Source organism: Myotis nattereri (genome assembly GCF_964212035.1).
Source record: "Myotis nattereri genome assembly, chromosome: 2".
Classification (NCBI taxonomy): Eukaryota; Metazoa; Chordata; class Mammalia; order Chiroptera; family Vespertilionidae; genus Myotis; species Myotis nattereri.
This window is the reverse complement of record NC_138076.1, coordinates 196,772,525-196,795,930: the sequence shown is the minus strand read 5'-3', so window position 1 is coordinate 196,795,930 and position 23,406 is coordinate 196,772,525. Positions and strand designations below refer to the sequence as shown.

Genomic DNA, 23,406 nt, shown 5'->3' with positions numbered 1-23,406 from the left:
CAAATACCCCGAAGGTGGGGCAGATATCAGAGAGAGAACTTCCTGTCCATGTCTGTAATCCTGAGTCTGCTGATTTCACTCTCCCTGGACATGGATGTACACTGCAGTGTGATTCTCAAAACTTCATGCCAGGAATAGGGCAGAGAATTCAGCTCAGACCCCTGGTCTATAATCATGTTCTAAGTGATTAGACTGTGGATCCGCGAATCCACATGATCCTTTTGAAGGCATCGCTGGCCCTGTAAACTCACCACGTAGTCTAAGCCAGTGGTCGGCAAACTCATTAGTCAACAGAGCCAAATATCAACAGTATGATGATTGAAATTTCTTTTGAGAGCCAAATTTTTTAAACTTAAACTATATAGATAGGTACATTATTAACTTAATTAGGGTGCTCCTAAGGCTTAGGAAGAGCCACAATCAAGGGGCCAAAGAGCCACATGTGGCTCGCGAGCCACAATTTGCCGACCACGTGTCCAAGCTAATGTCACTTTTCAATATCACTGATGAGTGATACTAAAAGTGAATTGTGACAAGGGATCCTTGAAGGGTGGTGTGGAAGGGTGCTATGAGGAAGGCAGAGGGCGCTAAAGACACACGTCCAAACATTTACCTGGGGCCAGCTCAGTGGAGTCTATATTCACGTCAGCTAATAAGCATCTGTTCAGTGTCTTTGTGCCAGGCTGGTGTATACACATAATTTCCGGGTGAACAAAGGTAAGTAATTCCTATAAAATGCTAAAGAAGAGGCACGCTAAAGCAGCCCAGAGAAAGGGGTTTAGGGAATGCTTTCTGGAGAAAAGAAAGCATAAATGAGTCAAGGAACAAGAAAGATCTTATTGGAGGTGTGTTCTGGATGGAGAGAGTAACAAGTGAGGGTATACATTTGTGGGTGTTTGGGTCATGATTTTGGACATAACCAGTGGAAATAGCTTATCTCTGCTCTACTGTGTCTAGGGCAGCCGTGGGCAAACTACGGCCCGCGGGCCGGATCCGGCCCATTTGAAATGAATAAAACTAAAAAAGAAAAAGACCGTACCCTTTTATGTAATGATGTTTACTTTGAATTTATATTAGTTCACACAAACAGTCCATCCATGCTTTAGTTCCAGCCCTCCAGTCCAGTTTAAGAACCCATTGTGGCCCTCGAGTCAAAAAGTTTGCCCACCCCTGGTCTAGGGCCTGAGCCTCAGATCTCTGGGTGTGATGCAATTTGCTGGTAGCTGCTATCATCTGGAGCCTTCTTCCCTCACATGTCCCGTGTCTGGCCTGGGATTGCTCAAAAGCTGGGCTCAGTTTGGGTTTTCTCACAGCACAGGGAATAGTTGGACTTGACCAGTCTTCCTTACATGTCTGCATCCATCCCCAGAGAGTAAGCACCATAAAGGCAGAGAATGCATTGTATTTATTCATCCCCAGCATGTAGCACAGTACTTGGGACATAACAGGTGTTCCAAGAAATATTTATTGGATGAGTGAATGGAAGGGAGCAGAAAGTTCAGCTACTTCATGTCAAAGGGCCTGTTTTCTGAGAGGTAGGAGGTAAGGTCCTCTGAGAATTTGAAAAGGTCCTCGAGGCGGTGAATGTTTTGGAAAGTGGGCGGGCAAGTAGGAGGGCAGTGCCACCATCTGCACCATCACAGGACTTCCTGTAACAGAGCCTCTCCCTGGGTGAACACAGGGGTCGGGTTTTACTCAGAGTGTAGGCACAGGTTTAATGTTATAAAGAAATTTCAAAGTGTTGAAGAAAGTGGTCCAGGTGGGCAACTAGGGGACTGGCTTCCTAGGAAAGTAAGTGAAGAAGCAGGTAGGAGGTGCAGGGCAGAAGGAACCAACTAGAGGTCAAGTCCTAAGGGCGGAGATGACCGAAGTAAATTGGGGGGTTGGGGGAGGGGGTTGCAAGGCTATAAGGCTTGGCCAGAAGGTGGGTATTGGAATGGAAGATTTATGTGTATCAAATTCAGGAGATGACAAGTTCCAGAATGCGGTTAGAACTTGGGTGGCTCAAGTGCAAGTTTCAATAAGGCTCAAGGCATGCTAGCTCTTTATTTGTACACATTCCGGAAGCTGCCAGAGAAAGAGATGCCGGTATGGCTGATTTCTGTGAGCAACTGTGTCTCTAGTCCCAGCAGAAATCTGTTTTAATAGGAACAGACTTTTTAGGATTTTTTTTTTCTATTGTGTTAATCAAATCTCTAGAAACTGGCTGACCACCAAAATGCTGCTCAACTAGTGCCCACTACTAAACTAGCCCACATTTCTTTGATCTTTTTCATGCTCTTCACACTTTCTTAATACTAGTGGCAATGAATTGGGTGCAGGGAGCAGTTATCTGTGTTGAAGATGCTTAACTGGATTAGGGATATTCATGTACAAAGATGAAAGAACATCTATAAAACAAAATAGGTTTATAGAGTACTGCAGTCCAAATAGTAGTCACAAACACGTCGGTAGCGTTTTCGGTGCACCAGGTGCAGCTCTAAGGGCTTTCCGTGTGTGAACTCACTCAGTCCTCTCACCAAACAGGCCTTTGCAATTGACACTATCAATATCTCCATTTTATAGATGAAGAATCTGAGGCCCAGAGAGGTCAAACGACCTGCCAGAGGTCACAGTTCATAAAAGGCAGGCCCAGGGTTGGATCCCAGGCAGATATGGCAAATACTGCGGTGAGGCATTTATTCCCTTTCCCTTCTGAGGAGGAAGCCGGCTAATTAAGAACTTACCAGCCACGGAGCAGGAGTTCCACCCAGGGCTGGCTGAGCTGTTAACCTTCAAGCCCTGGCTCTTGGTCCAGACGGTGACCTTTGAAAAGTTGTGAAAATGATCTCTGGCCTTTGCAGTCTCCCTCTGTGGAGGAGCAGCTTGGGAGAACCTTAGCAGTGACAGAGGCCTTGCTCAACACCTGTTTGTGGAATAAACAAGTGAGTGAGGATTGCCACACTTCCCGGTGTCACACTTGGCCGGCAGGTTATTTCACAGTTGAGTAATCCCAAATAAAGACAGGAACATGGTGTTTATAAGTTGCTCTTAATGGAAGGGAATGCAGACAGGAACCCGGGAGGGAGAAACCGGGGAGCCTGAAGAAAAGGGCGCTAAGACCCCCAGGCCTTACTGCCGTAGGGCTGCATCGCTGGTGTGCAGGCGGCTGACCTCCCTGCATCCCCCTCTCCGGCCTCTAGCTCAACTGCAAAAACCCAAAGGGACCCTGGGGCCTTGATAAATATTTGTCCAACGCGTGAATTGGTAAAGGCAAGGGAGGTGGCATATTTTGAAAGTCCATCCTCGCCCTCCCCACCCACCACACCTCGGTAGCCGCTGCTAGATAAAACTGTCGGCTCCTGGTGACTGTCACCTGCAGACGGCCTGGTTGCGGTAGCCTCAGGGGCTGCAGGAGCAGCGGGAGCCATGCCCAGGTACACAGTGCACGTGCGCGGAGAATGGCTGGCCGTGCCCTGCAAGGACGCGCAGCTCACGGTGGGCTGGCTGGGTCGCGAGGCCGTGCGCAGGTACATCAAGAACAAGCCGGACAATGGTGGCTTCGCCTCGGTGGACGACGTGCACTTTCTGGTGCGCCGCTGCAAGGGCCTGGGCCTGCTGGACAATGAGGACCCGCTGGAGGTGGCCCTGGAGGACAATGAGTTCGTGGAAGTGGGTGAGTGGCCGGAGGGGAGAGGCGCGAATGGATGCAGCACACATCCCGGGAGGCTGGGCTGCCATCCCCACCTGCTGGCTGTGCAGGTGCTGCTAGGCCTCTGGGGGCCTTCGGTCCTCACCCACCCTACTGAGAAGGGGGCGGGGGTGGGGGCAGGTCTATCCACCTTTTACAACAAGGCAACAGGCTCCCAGAGGACGCCACTTACCCAGAGTCAGTCAGGCTGCTAGTAAGAAGCCAAGAGCAGATGTGAGCTCGGAACTGCAGGTCTGAATCCCTTCGCAGTAATTGAATTACTTTGTCCTATATAACTTAAAATATATATAATATATATATATGTATATATAAACTTTTATTGATTTCAGGGAAAAAGGGAGAGGGAGAGAGAGAGAGAAACATCAATGATGAGAGAGAATCATTGATCAGCTGCCTCCTGCACCTCCCCCCTCCCCCAAGCCCCCACCCCCACCCTCACCCCATGGAGCCCCAAACCCCGGGCATATGCCCTGACAGGGAATTGAACTGTGGCCTCCTTGTTCATATGCTCAACCACTAAGTGGTGTATGTAACTATTTTTATAAACTTAAAGGTGAAGCCCTTCAAAAGACCTTCACCAGATGAGAGGCCTGTGGCACAGAGGAGTTCAGATTTCAAACAAAATAAAGCTGGGATGGGACAGAGGTGGGGGTTAGATCTTGAACTTTCATTTAAACCAGGGTCCACCCCCAGCACCTGCATCTCTGCCCTTTGCTCTCCTTCATTGTAAAGATGCTAAGAGCACTTGGAAGTATCTGAAGTCACTTTAAAGCAGCCATTTTGATAGAATTCAAAGGCAATTGAAGGGCCGGCACTTCCTTGCTTTACCAGCAAGGCCAAAGGGGCTCTCCGCTGTGGTGTGTAAGGGGTCCTTCTTGTCTTCTTGTTTCAGTTATAGAAGGGGATGCCATGTCTCCTGACTTCATTCCATCGCAACCAGAGGGAGTTTACCTGTATCCTTTCCTGCAGATTCTGGGGGTACTGGGGGGGGGGGGGAGTGCTCCCGCCAGGAACGGGGCTGGGGCTGTGCTACACTTCTCAGTAGTAATTTCCTTTACCTGGATTCAGGTATAGCAAATACCGAGAGCCTGAAAAGGTAAGCGGCAAACCACTCTTTTCGTTAAGAAAATGAAGTCCCCCTCATTTAAGGAGGAGGAGGGCCAGCAAGATTGATGAGCAAACACTACCAATTAGGACAGGACTTTGTTCAGCTCCATGTTGTAGGAAAAAGCACTAGAAAAACAGTCCATACTCAGCTTCCTCTTAAGTAAGGTGTCTTTTATCTTAGCACATTAATAGCAGTGATAAAATCTCTGAAGTGGCCAAGTTTGGTTCTGCTTGAGGCTTCCCTATCTCTTGTTCGAGCAGCTAAGCTGTTCAGACTCACGGAGACCCCTTCCTTTGTGCAGTACATCGAATTAGATGGGGACAGCCTCACCACGGAGGACCTGGTCAACTTGGGCAAGGGACGCTACAAAATAAAGGTAAGGGGGAGGGAGGGACGGACGTCCTCTGACCCTTTTTGCCACAAGTAGACATCTTCCACGTGCTCCTCTCTGACCAATGTTTTCCTAGCTCACCCCAACTGCGGAAAAGAAGGTGCAAAAATCCAGGGAAGTCATAGACAGCATCATAAAAGAAAAAACGGGTATCTTTCCCCCTTTGTGTTATACAATTATTTTTATAGACTTAAAAAAAATACGTCCTGCATCTAATTGGATGGTGTCTGTCTTTTATTCCAGTTGTGTACGGCATTACTACAGGTTTTGGAAAATTTGCCAGAACTGTAATTCCTATCAATAAGCTAGAGTAAGTTTGGCTCCTGCTCGCACACATCCACATGCCACCTACCCCCCCCCCCCCTTTTTCAGATTCCTTTCAACAAGGGAGATATCATTTGACACAATTTACAGATGAAGAGGATGAGGCTCGGGTTAATTTACACACGACTTGGTATTGAACTTATAGGCTTGCTGGTTTCTTCCACTGCCTCCCCTCACTTCCCCAGATGAGGGACCATTTTCACGACTATGAGTTTACCTCCCAGAAAACCCTGTCAACACTTTGATGAACCTTCTCCTTCTGGAACATTTTATATCACTTTTCTAAAGTCAATATCTACATGTTTCCAAACATTCTCCAATAGGTTTGAATGGCCACACACAACTTTTGATCATAGGAAAATCTCCTAATTCCATATTTAGACCATTTCTAACTTTTTGTTCTTAGAAACATGGCTATAATGAACCAACTAGTGCCTGGTCACGTCTTCAAGATACATTGCTAGAATTCTAGAAGTTTCTAGGTCAGATTAGAACGTGCACAGTAACAGTAAGAAGATTTTTTCCCCTTTCTCTTTCAGGGAGCTCCAGCTCAACCTCGTACGTTCACATTCTTCAGGTAAATCATTCGAAATGTTGGGTACCTCCTAGATCTTATTTGGTTAGCTGAATAAAGTACAGTGTGATGCATCCTGTAACAGCCAATATATTCCAGGGACTGGGTGCTTCGGGGGAGGGAGGGAAGCAGAAAGCAGCAGACAAGACCACCTTCCAGCTGAATCTCAGAAAAAGGAATAGGCCAAGTAGAGGGACGGGATTGGGACAGGAGCAGTGATGCTGAGAGTGGTGCACTCAGGACACAAAATTAGGGCTGAAAGTCAGGGAATGAGTTCATCAGGATGAGGTGAGATTGCAAAGCAACTTGTGCTGAGGAGTCTGGACACTATTCTAAGGATGTTGGGTGGGGAGTGGGGGCTTGCTGAAGTGTTCCAAGAAGGGAAACTGAGAAGGCAAATGTGGGGTTTCACCTTTGGAAGATGAGTCTTTAAGAAGCAAGAAAGTGAGGAGGGAGAGCAGTCCAACTCTGAGTTAAGAAGTGAAGAAAGACTTGAGAGATGGAGGCAGTCAGGAGGTGGAAGAGGTTTTGTTTTTCAATTGTTTTGTAGGTGTTGGGAAACCACTAATCCCTGAGAGATGTCGGATGCTCTTGGCTTTAAGGATCAATGTCTTAGCCAAAGGATACAGTGGCATTTCCCTGGAGACCCTCAAACAAGTTATCGAAGCATTTAATGGTAATGCAATGGATCCCTGACTGACCCTCCATTACCCTCCATTGAGGTTGGGCATGTCCCATAAGGTAGATCTGATGGCACTTCTGGGGCCCTAGAGTTCTGAGAATCTCCCAGGGTGAACTCTGGTCTGGAAGCTGCCCTGTGGGTGGCACTGCATAATCCTATTGACAGTATTTAACAATTAGCAAAAACACTGCTATTCGGTGTCCGAGTTTACTTAGAAACCTATTGGGGACTTCCTACAGAATAGTACATGTCCTTTTATACGTGGTGGTGAAATGGCAGACTAGGAATCTGGTACAAGTAGAGATTATGTTGCCTATGACTTTACCTCCCAGAAAACTCCGTCAACACTTTGGTGAACTTTCTCCTTCTGGAACATTTTATATCACTTTTCTAAAGTCAATATTTACATGTTTCCAAACATTCTCCAATAGGTTTGAATGGCCACACCCAACTGTTGGTCAGAAGAAAATCTCTTAATTCCAAATTTAAATCATATCTAACTTTTTATTCTTAGGAACAAGGCTATAATGAACCAGCTAGTACCTGATTATGTCTTTAAGATACATTGCTGGAATTCTAGAAATTTCTAGGTCAGATTAGAACATGCACAGTAACAATAAGTGAAGGAGCAGAGGACCACAGAGGAAGAAGTTAATCCTCATGAAGATATGGGTTCCATATCACCTTTCCCTCACGCAGCCTGATCTCGATTGTTTCTCTATGTATAGTGTTCCTCACCCACATTCATGCAGCAAATCTGACTGTGTCTTGGCTAAAACCTATAATGCTTTCTGTTGTCCTTGAGTAATTGTCTTTCTCCAGGCATTTGTACTAGATCCTACTGGGAGAGGTGGGTCTCACTGGCAAAGTGAGCTTGACCAGAATGAAGTTCTCCTGGAATAACTGCTGTCTACTCCCTCCTAGCCTCCTGCCTGCCCTATGTCCCAGAGAAAGGAACCGTTGGTGCCAGTGGAGACCTTGCTCCACTCTCTCATCTTGCTCTTGGGCTAACTGGAGAAGGGAAGATGTGGTCTCCAAAGAGTGGCTGGGCTGATGCTAAATACGTAAGACTTTAACAACAATGTTCATCGGAAGGATTTTCCCTGGGCTGGACACCAGGTGTCCAGCATGCTTTATAACACTTAATCTTTACAGTATCTGAGTGAGGGGGCCACTGTTATCCCTATTTTATAGATGAAAAAACTGTAGCTTAGAAGTCAAACTAGACAAGGCTCTTAGCTTCCATACCCAGCTGTCAGCCTCTGGACTTGGTGATCACGTTGGTGAAAAGGTACAGCTGCCAGTGTTGATCCCAGGAATTTCTTCAGCACCCAAAACAATTCAGGTGCCTAGTTGAAGGTCACACGTCATTGCAGGTTTATTTAGTTGCCAGTCTCACAGGGACTAAGCTGTGGATCATAGCACTCACTCTGTGGCAGCGGTTCTTAACCTTCTGGCCCTTTAAATACAGTTCCTCATGTTGTGACCCAACCATAAAATTATTTTCGTTGCTACTTCATAACTGTAATGCTGCTATTGTTATGAATTGTAATGTAAATATCTGATATGCAGGATGGTCTTAGGCAAACCCTGTGAAAGGGTCGTTCGACCGCCAAAGGGGTCGCGACCCACAGGTTGAGAACCACTGCTCTATGGCCTCGGGAAAGAAGGTTCCATTTCCCTGAAAGCTCCCACCACGTGGCTAATTAGAAAGGCTTGCGTTTGATAAAGCTTTTTTTTTTCTTCATTCATCCTCATATTCCATCAGAGCAGCACAAAGAATTATTTAAAGTGCCACCTCAGATCTACTGTTGGGAGGTCCCCTAACAGTAAGCAAAGGGTCGAGGACCAAGGAGAAGGGAGAAGTTAATGAAACAGATAATCCTTATGGGGATACAGGTTCCAGATCACCTTCCTTCCATGCACACTCTTCCTGATCGTTTCTCTGTGTAGAGTGTTCCCCGGGCCACCTTCACACAGCAAATCTGAGCATGTCCTGGCTAAAAACTACAGTGCTCCTCACTGTCGTTAGGAGAAAGTCTGAACTTAAAGTGGCGGCAAGAGCCTTGTTTGTCATGTTCTCCTCCTTCTTCCCTGCCAGGGTTCTCCATCACAGAAGCTGGAGGCTCCTTGCAGCTGGAAGGTGCTGTGTCCTAGGCAGAGGGACCAGCACAGGTCCATGCTTCTCTTCCCCACTCACTCCGGTTCCTCCTTCTGCTAAGTCCTCCGGGAAACTTCCCTCTCTGCTCTTCCAGTTCTTTTCCCTAACCCCCCCCCCGCAACTCTCCTTTTTCCTCCTCTGTGCTCTCCTAGCATCTTACCTGATTACTTCTCACTGACTGTACCCACTTCCTACCTCCTGGAGCACTTAACATTCTATTACTATAATTGCCCTTGAGCTTGGTGGTCTCCATTTTTCCCACACCAGGCCCAGCCCAACACCCACAACAATAGGTGGTCTAATAACCTGAGAAATTGACATAGCAAATGGTGCAGGCTCTCTCTTCCTTCTTCCCTAGAGGGACCTTAACTTATTGACTGTTTTTACTTCTTTTATTTCAGAGTAAGATCATTTGGCCCATTTCCCCTCAGGATTCTGTTCCTATCTATTAGGCCAACCATACCCCCTTCATTGGTGCCCACACACTTGCCAAACAAGTGAGAAGCCCTGCTCTGACAACCAATGTATCTGCCAGTGTTTAGATACATAGGAGGACTTTCTGGGTTAAGCTTCGGAGGTAGGGATTATGGACAGACAGTCAGAAGCCCAGCCTTCGCACAGCACAGGTGTGCATATGTGCTCAGGAAGCCACAGGAGAAAGGTGAGTCACTAACGTGGACACTTAACACAAAGGACCTAGACCAGTGATGGCGAACCTATGACACGCATGTCAGAGGTGACACGTGAACTCATTTTTTGGTTGATTTTTTTTTTGTTAAATGGCATTTAAATATATAAAATAAATATCAAAAATATAAATCTTTGTTTTTACTATGGTTGCAAATATCAAAAAATTTCTATATGTGACATGGCACCAGAGTTAAGTTAGGGTTTTTCAAAATACTGACACGCCGAGCTCAAAAGGTTCGCCATCACTGGCCTAGAGGATAGACCTTGTCTCTGAAACCTGCTAGCCGACACCCACCCCCCTCCAGGGGTCCCGGATTGCGAGAGGGTGCAGGCCAGGCCAAGGGACCCCACCAGTGCACGAATCCATGCACTGGGGCTCAAGTCTTTTATAAGACAGACCTTTGGGCTGAAAGATCTTTTATTGGGTTCCTCATTAAATTAGTAATTGTTACCCATTTTAATTTCTTAAATCATTCTTTAGGTCCTGGAAGCCCATGGATTGAAACCAATAGTTTTGAAGCCAAAAGAGGTAAGGATGTTTAAGGGAAATTTGTCCATGTCAACAAGTCTTCATTTATACACTACTTTCAGTCTTAATGCCAGTCTCAGTGATTTATTAAAATAAAAATGGCTCATATGTTTGTTGAAAGTTGATCACTGAAGAAACAGCTCCTCCATCAATATTTAAAAAAATTCTTCATGCCATAAATGCTTAAGGGTTCTCTTACCTAAGAACTTAAACTTTAAATTGGGATCCCTAGAGATCCTTTAGAGGCACTTTAATCCAGCATCTATTAGGATTCTCTAAGCCAAGAGTATTGGACTAGAAATGTTTTAGTGTATCTTGTCTACAATGATGATAAATTAAAGAAGAAATGTAGCATAATTAAGATTGTATATGCCTTCCACACTGGAGCTGCTCTGCTGCCTTGAGAATGGGGATACTTAACAGCTATTCTATTTGCCAGATTGATAGTAGTAATTTCATGTAGGATGGCACTTAGTCCTAAAGTGCTTAAATAATCATTACTGACCTGCACTTCAGAAAACATGAATAAACATTGTTTAACTGACTGGCTAACTTTCCTCTCATGAGAGCAAAAGACTAAATCAACTTGTACATAGGCTTGTTAGAGAAATACAGTAGGCAACCTCTCTCCTCTGCCCCAAAGGGTCTGGCGCTCATCAATGGGACGCAGATGATCACCTCCTTGGGCTGTGAAGCTGTGGAGAGAGCCAGTGCTATTGCACGACAGGCTGACATAGTGGCGGCCTTGACGCTGGAGGTGCTGAAGGGCACCACCAAAGCCTTCGATACCGGTCAGCATGGTCCCTCTGTTTGGTTGTTATTCATTCAACCAGAGCTGGTGGGGTGGGCTGGTTGAGGTCTTTAGACATGTGAGGGGTGGGGGTGAGTGGTAGGGAAGAAAGAGAAAACTCAAGAGCCTATGGTGTGCCCAATACTGCTACAGTTTCTTCTAAATTCTGCCACAATCGACAATTGAAATGACCCTGGTTTATAAATAGATGCTGACCCTGATAGTTAAGTAACCTGCCCCAGATCACCTAGGTCTGACTCTCATCAAACTAAGTGCTGTTTTAGGAAACTGTTTGCAGAGCTTTAGAACTACAGTAGGATTCAGTTTGGTCCCCTTTAGAAAACTGACGGAGGGGGAACAACAGAAGTGGTAGCTTACTTAGGAAGTAGTGGGCTTGATGCCCTAGCTGGTTTGGCTCAGTGGATAGAGTGTCGGCCTGTGGACTGAAGGGTCCTGGGTTCAATTCCAGCCAGGGGCACATGCCCAGGTTGCAGGCTCGATCCCCAGTGGGGGGCATGCAGGAAGTGATTCTCTCTCATTGATGTTTCTATCTTTCTCTTATTCTCCCTCTTTGAAATCAATAAAGAAATACATTTAAGAAAAAAAAAAAGAAAGTAGTGGGTTTAAAAGACTATTATTATATACTAGTGGCCCAGTGCATGAAATTTGTGCTAGGGGGGATGTCCATCAGTCTGGCCTGTACCCTCTCCAATCTGGGACCCCTCGGAGGATGTCTGACTGCTGGCAGTCAGAAATCCCTCTCGCAATCCGGGACTACTGGCTCCTAACCTCTCACCTGATTGCCTGCCTGATCGCCCCTAACCACTCTGTCTGCCAGCCTTCTTGCCCTCAACTGCCCCCACCCTGCCGGCCTGCTCGCCCCCAACTGGCCCCCCCTGCCAGCTTGATCACCCCCAACTGCCCTCCCCTCCTGGCCTGATTGCCCCTATCCGACTCTGCCTCTGTCCTGCCACCATGGCTGTGTCTAGAAGGACGTCCGGAAGGTCTCCCGGTCTAATTAGCATATTACCCTTTTATTATTATAGATAGTAGGATAAAAAAACTGTCTCAAAATCACTTAGTTAAATTAGACCACTATAGAGCTCCCTTCCATTACGAGCCTAAATCTTTTTAGGGTAGCCCAGTGTCTTGAGTGAATTCCCAGTAGTTGAATTCTCAACACATAATTTGCACTTGGAGATTTCAAAGAGTAAAGACAATAAGGAATATCGTGCTTTTGGAGATAAGTTTCTACTGCTCGGTGGTGGTTAGGACCCTGGGCCTTTTGAGGGCTGTGTCAGCTCCGTGGATGGTTCTGAGCATCCATGGTAGTTCGTTCTAATATAAGAGTTGCTCAGGCTCTTTCTCCTTCAACAATTCTAGACATTCATGCTGTTCGCCCTCATCCTGGGCAAATTGAAGTTGCTTTTCGATTTCGGTCACTCTTGGACTCGGATCACCACCCATCAGAAATAGCAGGTCTGGGCATTTTTGTGTGAGTGAGCTTATTTGGTTTTGTGTTTTGTGGGGAAAAATTGATAACATGTTCCCTGCTGTCTCCTTCACCTTTCCACAGAGAGTCACAGGTTCTGTGACCGCGTGCAGGACGCGTACACCTTGCGCTGCTGTCCACAGGTAAGTCAGCAAACAAAAGTGTCCTTTCTCTCTCTCAATGCAGGTGGGAAGCAGAAAAAGAGGGAGGTGTTAGAAAATCATGTAATGGTCAATTAGAATCCAATTTTTTTTACAGCTTCTATTAAAAATTTTCTAGATCATACTTCCATTTGTCCCATTATTGTCGTTTCTAGTCCATGTAATAAGCTTTTGAATTGCTTTGCTCAACCTTGAAGAGAAGTCCAACAGACATCTTGCTGTGTTGGTTTAGTGCCCTCACTTTTTCAGTTTCTTAGTAACAACATTATTTTAACCAGTTAGTGGAGTTTTACTTGCTCTCCCTGTTAGATAGAACTAGGACCAGCCAGCCAGAGATGTTCAATAAAAATTCAACTCCCCATTCATGGTATACCTTAGCTGCATTTAATAGGCAGACCTAAATCATGGTAAATAAATCTGCGAGGCTTAACTTTAAATAAAAAATGCAGATGACTTGGGTTAGCATGAGGTATCCTGTATCGATTTTACAACTCATTTGCATATGGTAATTAGTTGAATGAGAGATTAACTCAAGAATGAAACAATACAAGGTGGGGCAAAAGTAGGTTTATGGTTGTTCAATAACACAAGAATAAACTCCCTGATTTTCCTATTCACAATTATAAACTTACTTTTGCCCCACCCTGTATTCAGCTTGTGTCAAATTCCAGTCTACAGTGTCATAAAGAGTCCTCCCTAGGGGACTCACATCCTTGTACTCAGCAAGTTCTATTCTAGCTAGTAGATCAAAAACGTCTACGGGGAAGAATTGCCAAATTAGATCTGCTATAGGAATACATACCACTTCCAAACATCCTGCATTCTAACAGGGATATCAGACTCTATCTGACAGGCAGTCTTCCATGTAGTAACTCATTTACTCTTGTATTTTAGGTCCATGGTGTGGCGAATGACACAATAGCGTTTGTGAAGAAACTGATTACCACAGAACTAAACAGCGCAACAGATAATCCTGTATCTTTTGACGTTTACTAAACTATAGTCATAGAATTTCAGCTGGTAACTTTAAGATCTGAAGTGATCACCGTGCAGCAGCTCTGTCCTGCCTCCGGTCACTTCATTTCATAAACTGAGTACCTGAGGCTCAGAAGTTAAGGGACTTTGTCCAGATCCGAGCTGGGAGGTGGCAGAGGTAGGTCTCCGAACCTAATCTCAGGTTCAGAGTGGAACATGCCGAAGCTTCAAAATTGGCCCATTAACGATGAAATGGGGTGGATTTCCAGCATTGACTGAGAGGTTTTATGAAGACATTTTCCCTAAAACCCACTGCTGGGGCTGTTGGTAGAAGGAGGAAGACCTACGTGCCAGGTGTGATTGTGGAGACCAGGGTAGGTGGCATGTATGTACACCTTCCTGGTTCCAGTAATGCCATGATGCTTTAGATAGAAGCAACCTTTAACATTTACCAAAGTGTTGGTCAAAGAGGCATGGTTTTCCATATCCCGAGGTTTTATTTCTGACATGGACTTGACTCAAATCGGTGTTTTCTGTGTTTGTACAAAAAAGAGTAAGAACACTTCCATTTCTCAAAGACGGGGCCTGACTCCCTTTCCTGGTGTGGTATCTCAGAGCCATCTTGTTTCTGCCATGGAATGCGATCACTCAGGGGTCACACTGGCAAAGTCTCCACAGAGACAATACTACCTGTGAAGACCACCAAACCCTGTAGAAATCTGTTTTTCCTATCCCATGTCTGCCTCAAGTCTCAGCCCTGGGGAGAGTGCTGGATCAGCATCCCTGAAAGCAGCTCGCAGCCTGGGCTAGCACATGGGTCCACAGTAGCTGTGTGAGGTTTCTCTGGAGAGCTTACTTCAGGATGTGGGTTTTGCGTCCTCTCGGATAGTTTCACAGTTAAGTCAAACCCATACTAAATAATCCTCAACTCACTAACCCACCTGTACACCATCCCACCTCCCAAAGGGAGTAGTTTTCCTGAACTCCGGGTAGTCGTATCTCACCTATCTGTCCTGTACAGCAGACATATCCATTAGACACTTACATAATGTAGGTTGAAAGGATATCTTAGAGAGTAAAAAAAAAAACAAAACACAAACATTAAGTTATTGGAAATGGGAGAGGAAATAATTCTGTACTAAATTCTCCCCCCAACACTTACCTCAGCAAAAATTTCAGCCAAAAGTTCTTTATTTAATGAAAGGGTTTTAATCCCTGATGAATTTCCAATTGCCTACTCTTTGGGAGTTCTCCTGCAATACTGGTGTTACCTGAAATAATGTTTTCCTAAGGTTTCTTTTGCAGATAGAGCACCTATTACCTACTTACTAGATATGATGGAAGTTAACTTCTAATTGCTATAATCGAATAGCCAACCAACAAATTTGGAGCTAAAGAACAATAGAACATGCTTATGTTCTAAATTGGTGCAGAGATCACTCGCTATAAGGATTCAGAGAATGGAGAGAAGGCCAAATGCCTGTGGTTGGGGTAGGTTCATGGAGAAGAACAGGCGTGCGGTTATAATACATGGAAAAGGGCAACTCCAGACTTGATGAAGATCATGTAACACGTGCATCTCCAGCTCTTTGGAAGTCAGAACCGTTCTCACACAGAATGAGTCCCTGGTTGATATAATAGGTAGCGAATATTCTTTAGCCCAGTAGGTAAAAATTAGCTCTTTGGAACCTGGAAGAAGGGTTTATTACTGCCTTTGTCTGTTGGTTTAAGTAAAGTGCATGATGGAATGCAAAGATCCCTGAGAATATGAATATTCGGTGAGTCCGAAGTTGCCTCAGACCTAAGTGAGTTTACAATGATTTCTTGGCGGCCCTTTGCTGAGAATGCTGACACAGATCACTGTGTTAGAGAGTTTGCTTGGAAGTTTTCCCAAAATTGATTATTCCAGACAATTTGCTGGTTGGGCAGCAGCAATGTCTTCCAGTCAGCAGGTTTTCTATGGAGCACAAGCTCACAGGGCCCATTGAAGAAACAGAATTTGTTTTTACACTGGTGTCTGGTCTCTGCTCTTAGTTTCAGGTTATAAACTTTTCAAGAGCAACTACTACCCACCAGATTAGCACAGCTATGACACTTGAGAATCTCTAATCTCAAGAGAAAACAGCATTTTTATGCCTTGTGTTTCTTTGGCCTTGACTTGGGTATACACAATTCTTCTTCAAGATTGTGTGTGTGTGTGTGGGGGGGGGGGGTGTCTGTGTGTGTGTCCCTTTATGTCAACAACTGCTTGGGGACTCTCTCTCCACATTTTACAAGGGCTGCCACCTCAGGGTGTTCAAACCTTAACCTATTTTGAAAGATGGTCTTTGCCAGCCGGGGAGAGACCATTTCCGGAGGAAACTTCCATGGTGAATACCCAGCCAAAGTAAGCTATTTTTAGAATTGCTGCTGCCCCTGAAAGCATATTACAATACAGGCCAACTGAATTGAGACGCTCTTTCAGGCCCTGGACTATTTGGCCATCGGTGTCCATGAACTTGCTGCGATTAGCGAAAGAAGAATTGAAAGGCTCTGTAACCCCTCCCTCAGCGAGCTGCCCGCCTTCCTGGTGGCTGAAGGCGGTCTGAACTCTGGATTCATGATAGCCCACTGCACAGCCGCAGCCCTGGGTAAGGACACTGCCCTTTGCCCAAGCCTGTCCATTGAAGGGCCCCTCCATTTTATCTGAAAATATCGACTGTTATCTTTGAATGAGATCTAATTTCCTCAACACCTCCATCTGCATCCTACCTCTCTTCATACAAACACAGCAGGTTGTCTAATATTTTTAAGAAAAACATATAAGACAAAACCTAAACAATATTATACTGACACATAATAATACACAAGTGAGATTGTAAACAATGAGGTTTCCACAACTTCTCTGCAGGAAACAATTTGTCATCATATGAACTTTATTTTTGTAACTTTTCCCCCAATCTCAATTTGAAGACCATCAGAAAGAAAAAGATGTTCATAGTTAACGATGAAATGTGAACTGATCTAAAATAATAAAACGTTGGATACATTTCATTAGGTATACCAACCACTACACATGTGGTTACAACATGCAACAAGGAAGTGCTATGGGCTTCACTTATAGTCACTCTCTTAATCGTCACAACAATATCATGGGGCAGGTACTTATTATCACCTCCATTTTACAAATGAATACCTGGAAATCCGAGAAGTTAAGTGTTTTACCCGCACTTGCACAGCTAATAAGAAGCAGAGAATTCAAAGACAGGCATTTTGGCTCTCAAATCTGTGCTCTCATTTCAATGATAGAGGTTCTCATTTTAATCAATACTTAATCCTAAAATGTGGCTGCCAAATTTAACAAATAGGAATGCAGGATATCCAGTTAAATTTGAATTTTTTGGGACATAATTGTACTAAAACTTCTATTTTTTTAATCTGAAATTTGATTTAACTGAACATCCTGTATTTCTATCTGGCAAACCTGCCCAAGAGGCAGGATAGCATGTATTTCACTGAGAGCATGGAGTCTGGGTTCGAATCCTGACTCTGCCATTTACGGTGTGACAAGGAACAAGTCTCAGTCCTGTTGCCCTCAGTTTACTCCTGTGTAAAATGGGCATGATAAATTTACCTAGTGGGGCCGTTTTGAGGATTAAATGAATTAATGCAGGTAAAACTTTAGAACTAATATAGCTGCTATTCCTCCTAATCCCTTTATCATCTAAGCCTCACACTAAAACTCAACACAAATAACCAACAAAGGGCCACTGAATTCAGTTTCTCCTCTGTCCAATATCTTCTACTTGCTCACTTACCTGCGTATTAAAATATCCTTTCAAAGGGCAACCGGTTCTCCTATTAATCTGGGGGGGGGGGGGAGGTAGTTGATTTCTAGAGAATATTATAGACCTTTGGAAGCCCCGTATGAATGTTAGCTTCCCAAGCTGCCTAATGGCGTTGCTCAGCTTGCTTTCCTTATAATGAACCTTTTTCTTTTTTTTGGCCCCTTGTACGTTATGTTTCTGAACAAGCCTCACCACAGCCTGCTGATCCGTGTAGCTGGTTTAGAGGTCTTGGGTTGCAGTGCTGGGACCTGCAAGTCTTGGGCAAGCCCATTTAGCTAGATTATCTCGGGTAGGCTCCTTATAGCATGCAGAACAGTGACATTTCACTCAGAGCCACTCTCAGCATCCTAGAAAGCGGGGGTGGGGGTGGGGGGGGGGCTGACTCTGAATTTGACCTCTCCTGCTGGAGAGAAGGAATTCTGTAACCTAGGTCCTTGCTACTTAAAGTATCATCCTTGGACCAAAAGCAGAGCCATCCCCTGGGAGTTTGTGAGAACAATAGCATCTCAAGCCCCACCTGAAATGCAACATTTGCATTTTAATGAGATCGAGTGATTCATATGCTCAATAAAGTTTGAGAGACATCAATCTAGGTAATTTCTAGGATCTCCTCACCTCCCTAAGATATGTATCTCTGGTGACACAACCAGTCAAATTGTCCTCAGGTATCTGGAAGTGAGCACGTATCTCCCTGACATGCTAAATGCTTTCATTGTTTTCAACTTGGCTTTGTGATATTTGGGTTCCCATCCAGTGTTAGAACTCATGATAGCTTTAGAGTCTTTCTCATGTTAGGGAAAACACAACATGGTTCCTTTCCCAAAGTAACTTTGGACCATGTGGTGCTTGGATAACCACCAAAAGCTCCTGGGGTGGGTGCCATGGAGCACTTTGGGAAAATATGTGTCATCTGGGCAGTTTTTCCCGTTCGAACATAATTAACTAGCGCTGACCTCTTGCAGTTTCTGAGAGCAAGGCTCTGTGCCACCCCTCGTCTGTGGACTCGCTCTCCACCAGCGCTGCCACGGAGGACCACGTCTCCATGGGAGGATGGGCAGCGAGGAAGGCCCTCAGGGTCATCGAGCACGTGGAGCAAGGTAACCCCAGCCAGGCCGGGATCCTGGGCCTCACTGATAAATGAATGACTCACCAGTGGTCCTCAAAGTGGGGTCCCCACCGGCAGCATCAGCATGACCTGGATCTTGTTAGAAAGGCAGATCCTCAAAGCCCCTCCCAGCTCTGCAGAGTGAGAAACTCTAGGGAGCAGGGCAGAGGAATCCGGAGGTAGCCAGCCCTCCAGGTGATTCTCATGCTGGAGATTCAGAACCACTCTTGCTGCCTAAACTGGTTCATCTGCTGGCTTTTAAAACAACAACACAAGACTTTCAAAACATATTCAAAGTGGTAGAGATTAGTGCCATGAACCTCATACACACCTCACTGATTCAACAGTACATTTGCTTTATTTTTTCTCTTCTCAACCTATTTTCAAAGAAATCCATTATATAATTTTCTTTCTGCATACTTTAACGCTTAACGCCAAGTTGAAAACAATGAAAGCATTTAGCATGTCAGGGAGATACGTGCTCACTTCCAGGTACCTGAGGACAATTTGACTGGTTGTGTCACCAGAGGAGGCTTGATGTATGCCAGAGATACGTATCTTAGGGAGGTGAGGAGATCCTAGAAATTACCTAGATTGATGTCTCTCAAACTTTATCGAGCATATGAATCACTAGATCTCATTAAAATGCAAATGTTGCATTTCAGGTGGGGCTTGAGATGATATTGTTCTCACAAATTCTGATGCCACCAGAATGCCATCATCACAGCCTGTCTTGGTATCACCATTGAGTACACATTCAAATTCTCCCAATTATCTCAGTGTCTGTACAGTGGGTTTGTTCAAATCAGGATGCAAGAGCCACATTTTAAATTTGGTGGTCAAGGTTTTAAGCTTCTTTTCATCCAGAGCTGTCCCATCTCCCCCTCCCCCCACTTCACCCCCCCCCCCCCCAGTCCACTTCATTCCACTGACCAGCTGAAAAAAACAGGTCAGTTTGCTGATAGAGACCGGGATTCTGGACTCACCTGTTAGCTTCCTTGTGGTGTTACATTTAACTTGCTCTCTGTCCTATGCGTTTCCTGTACGTGGCGGTTGGCCCTAAAGACTTGACAAGCCTGAGATCCCACCATTTTGGCAAAGGTACTTCACAGGATGTTAGGCCCTCTGCTCCCTGACTTCTTAATTACTGCTTGTTTTTGTTTTTTTGTTTTTAAGAGAAATTGCCTCCCTTTAGTACTTATGTTCTAAGTTCCTAAGTTTTTGCAACTGTATTTAAAGCAGTTGGCTGATAAAAGTCTATCACTATTTTAAGATAAATGAGAGAGTTAAATATTCTTTTTTTGTAACAGCTGTATTGAGGTATAATTTATAAATTCTCCCAATTATCTCAGTGTCTGTACAGTGGGTTTGTCCAAATCAGGCCTCAATCACATCCCCAGATGGATCTAGAATACCTAGAAGTGTGTTTGGCACGGACATGGTCCTCGGATACTTACATGACAATAAAGTTGGCCTAGAGGTCCAAATTATAGATCTAGCTCATCTGATGCAGTTCTATACATTTATATCAGGTGCAGTTTAGAAAAAGAATGGGTATTTTCAAGCATGTTTACCATCAGTTAAGTTTGCTTCGATTCAGATCTTAAACAAATACCTACAAATCTTGGAACCCAGTGGTGCTGGATATAAACTCGCAAGATAAGGATCTGCCTTATTACAGCGCCTAGTGATTCCTCATCGCATAAGGGGCACAGAAAGAGGAGGATTCTGCCTGGATTAACCCATGAAGGAGATATTCTTCCTCTCTGCCAGCTTGGAAATTAGGGTCTAACCAGTGAGGCAGACATTGGACAACAACTTGGCAACTTTTTGTAGCACGTAACAAAATTCCGACCAAATACTAGAGTCTGAAGCCATGAGAGAAGGCATCTCCAAAGAAGTATTTAAGATGAGGACCTGAACAACCAGTAGGGCCGGCAAAGTGGGAGAAGTGCAATGGTAGTTTCGTAAGGAAAGGGGTGTGCACAAAATAAACCGATCTGAGATGCATGGAGATGAGAGTGCAAGACATCTAAGTCCCAATTTCTAGAATTTCAGTTGTAGTGGACTTGGTAGCTTTTGAGTTTGAAAGCTCGAAAGGGATATTACTTAGGGTGGGGCCAAAGTAGGTTTACAGTTGGGAGTACACAAAACATGAAGTTTATTCTTGTATTATTATTGATTAATCATTTTATTAGTTTCCATACAAACAACTGTAGACTCAGTTCCAGGGCAACCAAAGATTCATTTGCTTCTTCATCGGCTCCTTCAATCCTTTGATGAAGTTCTGCGTGCCAGGTATTTCAGGCCAAAGGGATCAGCAAGACTAACTACAAAAGGAAACTTACACAAAGGTGGAAATAGCGAACAGATTTTCCCATTGCGATTAGGAGAGGTGAGAAGGGGAAAACAGAGTTTACCTGGACTCATTCCCCCGTCTCACCATTAAAGATGCATCCAAGATGGCCATCCACTTCTGTCATTCACAGCCCTCAAGCAGGAGGTCGGACTTTCACCAGTCACCCCTCCTCCTTTCTCGTTTCAGTGCTGGCCATCGAGCTGCTGGCAGCCTGCCAGGGCATCGAGTTCCTGCGCCCCCTGAGGACAACCACTCCCCTGGAGAAGGTCTATGACCTGGTGCGCTCGGTTGTCAGGTAAAGTCTGTCGTCATGGAAGTGACACCGTCTCAGAACCGTGAGCCCTGGCAGTGCTCATGTCTGGCTGATGACTTGGTTTGCGTTCTCTGCAGGCCTTGGATAAAAGATCGCTTCATGGCTCCAGACATCGAGGCAGCGCACAGACTGCTTGTCGACCAACAGGCAAGCTTACTATTCGGCTTCTTTCTTGGTTTGGGGTCATTACGGGAAAGTAAAGTGGAGTGGGTCCTGGAGAAACCTTGTCTTATTCATTCATTTTCTGGCTATTCCCTGGAATGAACAAAAGGGTACTTACGCAATTTGCAAAGCCACCAAGAAGCTATTGGATAAACTCTTAGGTGTCCCATGTGGCACCCAAACATTGAGTGTCTAAGGATTGGAAGCAAAAATAAATTTTAAACAGAGCTTTGGAACAAGTATTTGCGGAGAGAAAATGAGATGAAAGGTTCATGGATCCCCTTCACCAAGAATGTACTCTTTCATTCAAAAGTACTTTATCATTTTTTAAAAATATCTTTTTATTGATTTCAGAGAGGAAGGGGGGGGGGGAGAAAGAGAGAGAGAGAGAGAGAGAGAGAGAGAGAGAGAGAGAGAGAAACATCAATGATGAGAATCATTATTCAGCTGCCTGCTGCGCACCCTCCACTGGGGACTGAGCCCGAAACCTGAGCATGTGCCCTTGACCAGAATTGAACCTGGGACCCTTCAGTCCCCAGGCCGAAGCTCTAGTGGCTAGAGCCAAACCAGATAGGGCACTGTCTCTTCTTATAATGCCATTACCACCACCACCTGGTCCAATGCCTGCATAGATCTGGAGAGAAAACAAAGTTTCAGGTTTTTGCTTCAAAGGGCTGTGAGTCTGTCTGGTGCTCTGGTGTGTCCTACCCATCACCCTGGTGACATACGGTTCCCTTCACTACTGATTTCCTCTGGCTGCATTGACTATAGACTCATCGGATAAAGACAGTTGCCTAGCATGCTGACTCATGTTTTAAAGTTCTTTAAACCTTTTGTAGTAATTTGTGAATATCCTATTGCTTAGAATTGCTTGATTTCCCCTGAAATCATTGCTCTGCTCTTGGGGAAGGATTTTTCCCTTTGATCTTCATACATTTTCTAAGGTAATACAAAAGAAGAGGGGGGGGGGCGGGCAGTGGAGGGAAAGGCCCCTTGGCTGTCAGCAGCAATCAGGTAAAAAACAACAAGTAGCTATAAACCAAGAACAGGGCCTTCATTTGAGAAGGTGCTATGCTTGAAAGAGAACAGATTGCTGGGCCTGAGGCAGTGCTTCTCAAACTGAAGTGTGCCTGTGGGTCTCCTGGAAATTGGGTGAAAATGCAGATTTGGACACAGTGGGGCTGACATTCCAACTTGTCCCCAGTGATGCTGGTGCTGCTGGTCCAGTGGCCACTTTGAGGGTCTCAGAGACAGAGCACACGAGACAGGGAAACAGAGCAGATGAGGAAATCCACTGCTTTTTATCATTCGAGGTTTGCTTGAGAAAACACACAGTCAGACCCTGAGCAACTTTCCTTAATTCTGTCCACACCGAATTCTCTAGGATTTGTGTGGGTTTTGGCTTGTTTGGCTTTAGAAGAGCAAGCAGCTGAAAGCCTTCATGGTAACTTCAGAGAAGTTTTGGACTTTGTGCTTTAAAAGCTTTGAAAGCAGCCAGAGACACTGATCGTGTGTTAAATGCCTTAGCATAAAAGCAAGCAAACAGCGGCTACAACTGCCTTCATCAGATAATGTTCTGTCTTCAGGTGAGGTAGATGTTTAATGGCATATGAAAACAATGTTGTCAACATTTCGGTCTCATCCTTGGTTCTCAGGTGTGGGAAGTAGCTTCACCATACATCGAAAAATACAGAAGGGAGCATATTCCTGAATCGAGACCTGTTTCTCCGACGGCCTTCTCCCTGGAGTCTCTGCGCAGGAAGTCCAGCAGTATCCCGGAGTCAGCGGAGCTTTAACGGGCTTTGCCGTGGGATGTAGATCAGATGGTACTTAGTTCGACAGCAAGCAGCACTGTGCTGAAGCAGAGGCCTGAGAACTTTATTTAGGTGGATCACTTCATTACATAATTCAGTTCTTCTAAAACCTACTTTGGCTAGACCGGTGGCAGCAATACGGTTGCTAACCCTCCCACTGCATTCTTGTTGGTCTGGTCTGAGGTGCAGCAGGGATTATAGGAGGTTTTTGTTTTGTTTTTTTCTTTAATGCTATCTCACTCTTAAGGGTGAGAAGAG

At 45.0% G+C, this 23,406-nt stretch overlaps 1 protein-coding gene across 1 annotated transcript; it reads left to right on the top strand.

Moving 5' to 3' along the window:
- Positions 1-3,408: 3,408 nt before the first annotated feature.
- Positions 3,409-23,130, top strand: HAL (histidine ammonia-lyase; the record flags this gene model as incomplete). The annotated part of the gene is made up of 20 exons (XM_081084647.1): positions 3,409-3,655; positions 4,584-4,644; positions 4,760-4,787; positions 5,101-5,175; positions 5,267-5,339; positions 5,434-5,500; positions 6,054-6,091; positions 6,639-6,764; positions 7,695-7,834; positions 10,103-10,150; positions 10,794-10,941; positions 12,324-12,419; positions 12,517-12,575; positions 13,488-13,568; positions 15,889-15,954; positions 16,033-16,198; positions 18,358-18,492; positions 21,046-21,154; positions 21,250-21,319; positions 22,990-23,130. 20 exons carry the CDS (start codon positions 3,409-3,411, stop codon positions 23,128-23,130), a joined length of 1,974 nt encoding a protein of 657 aa, XP_080940773.1.
- Between the last annotated feature and the right edge of the window lie 276 nt (positions 23,131-23,406).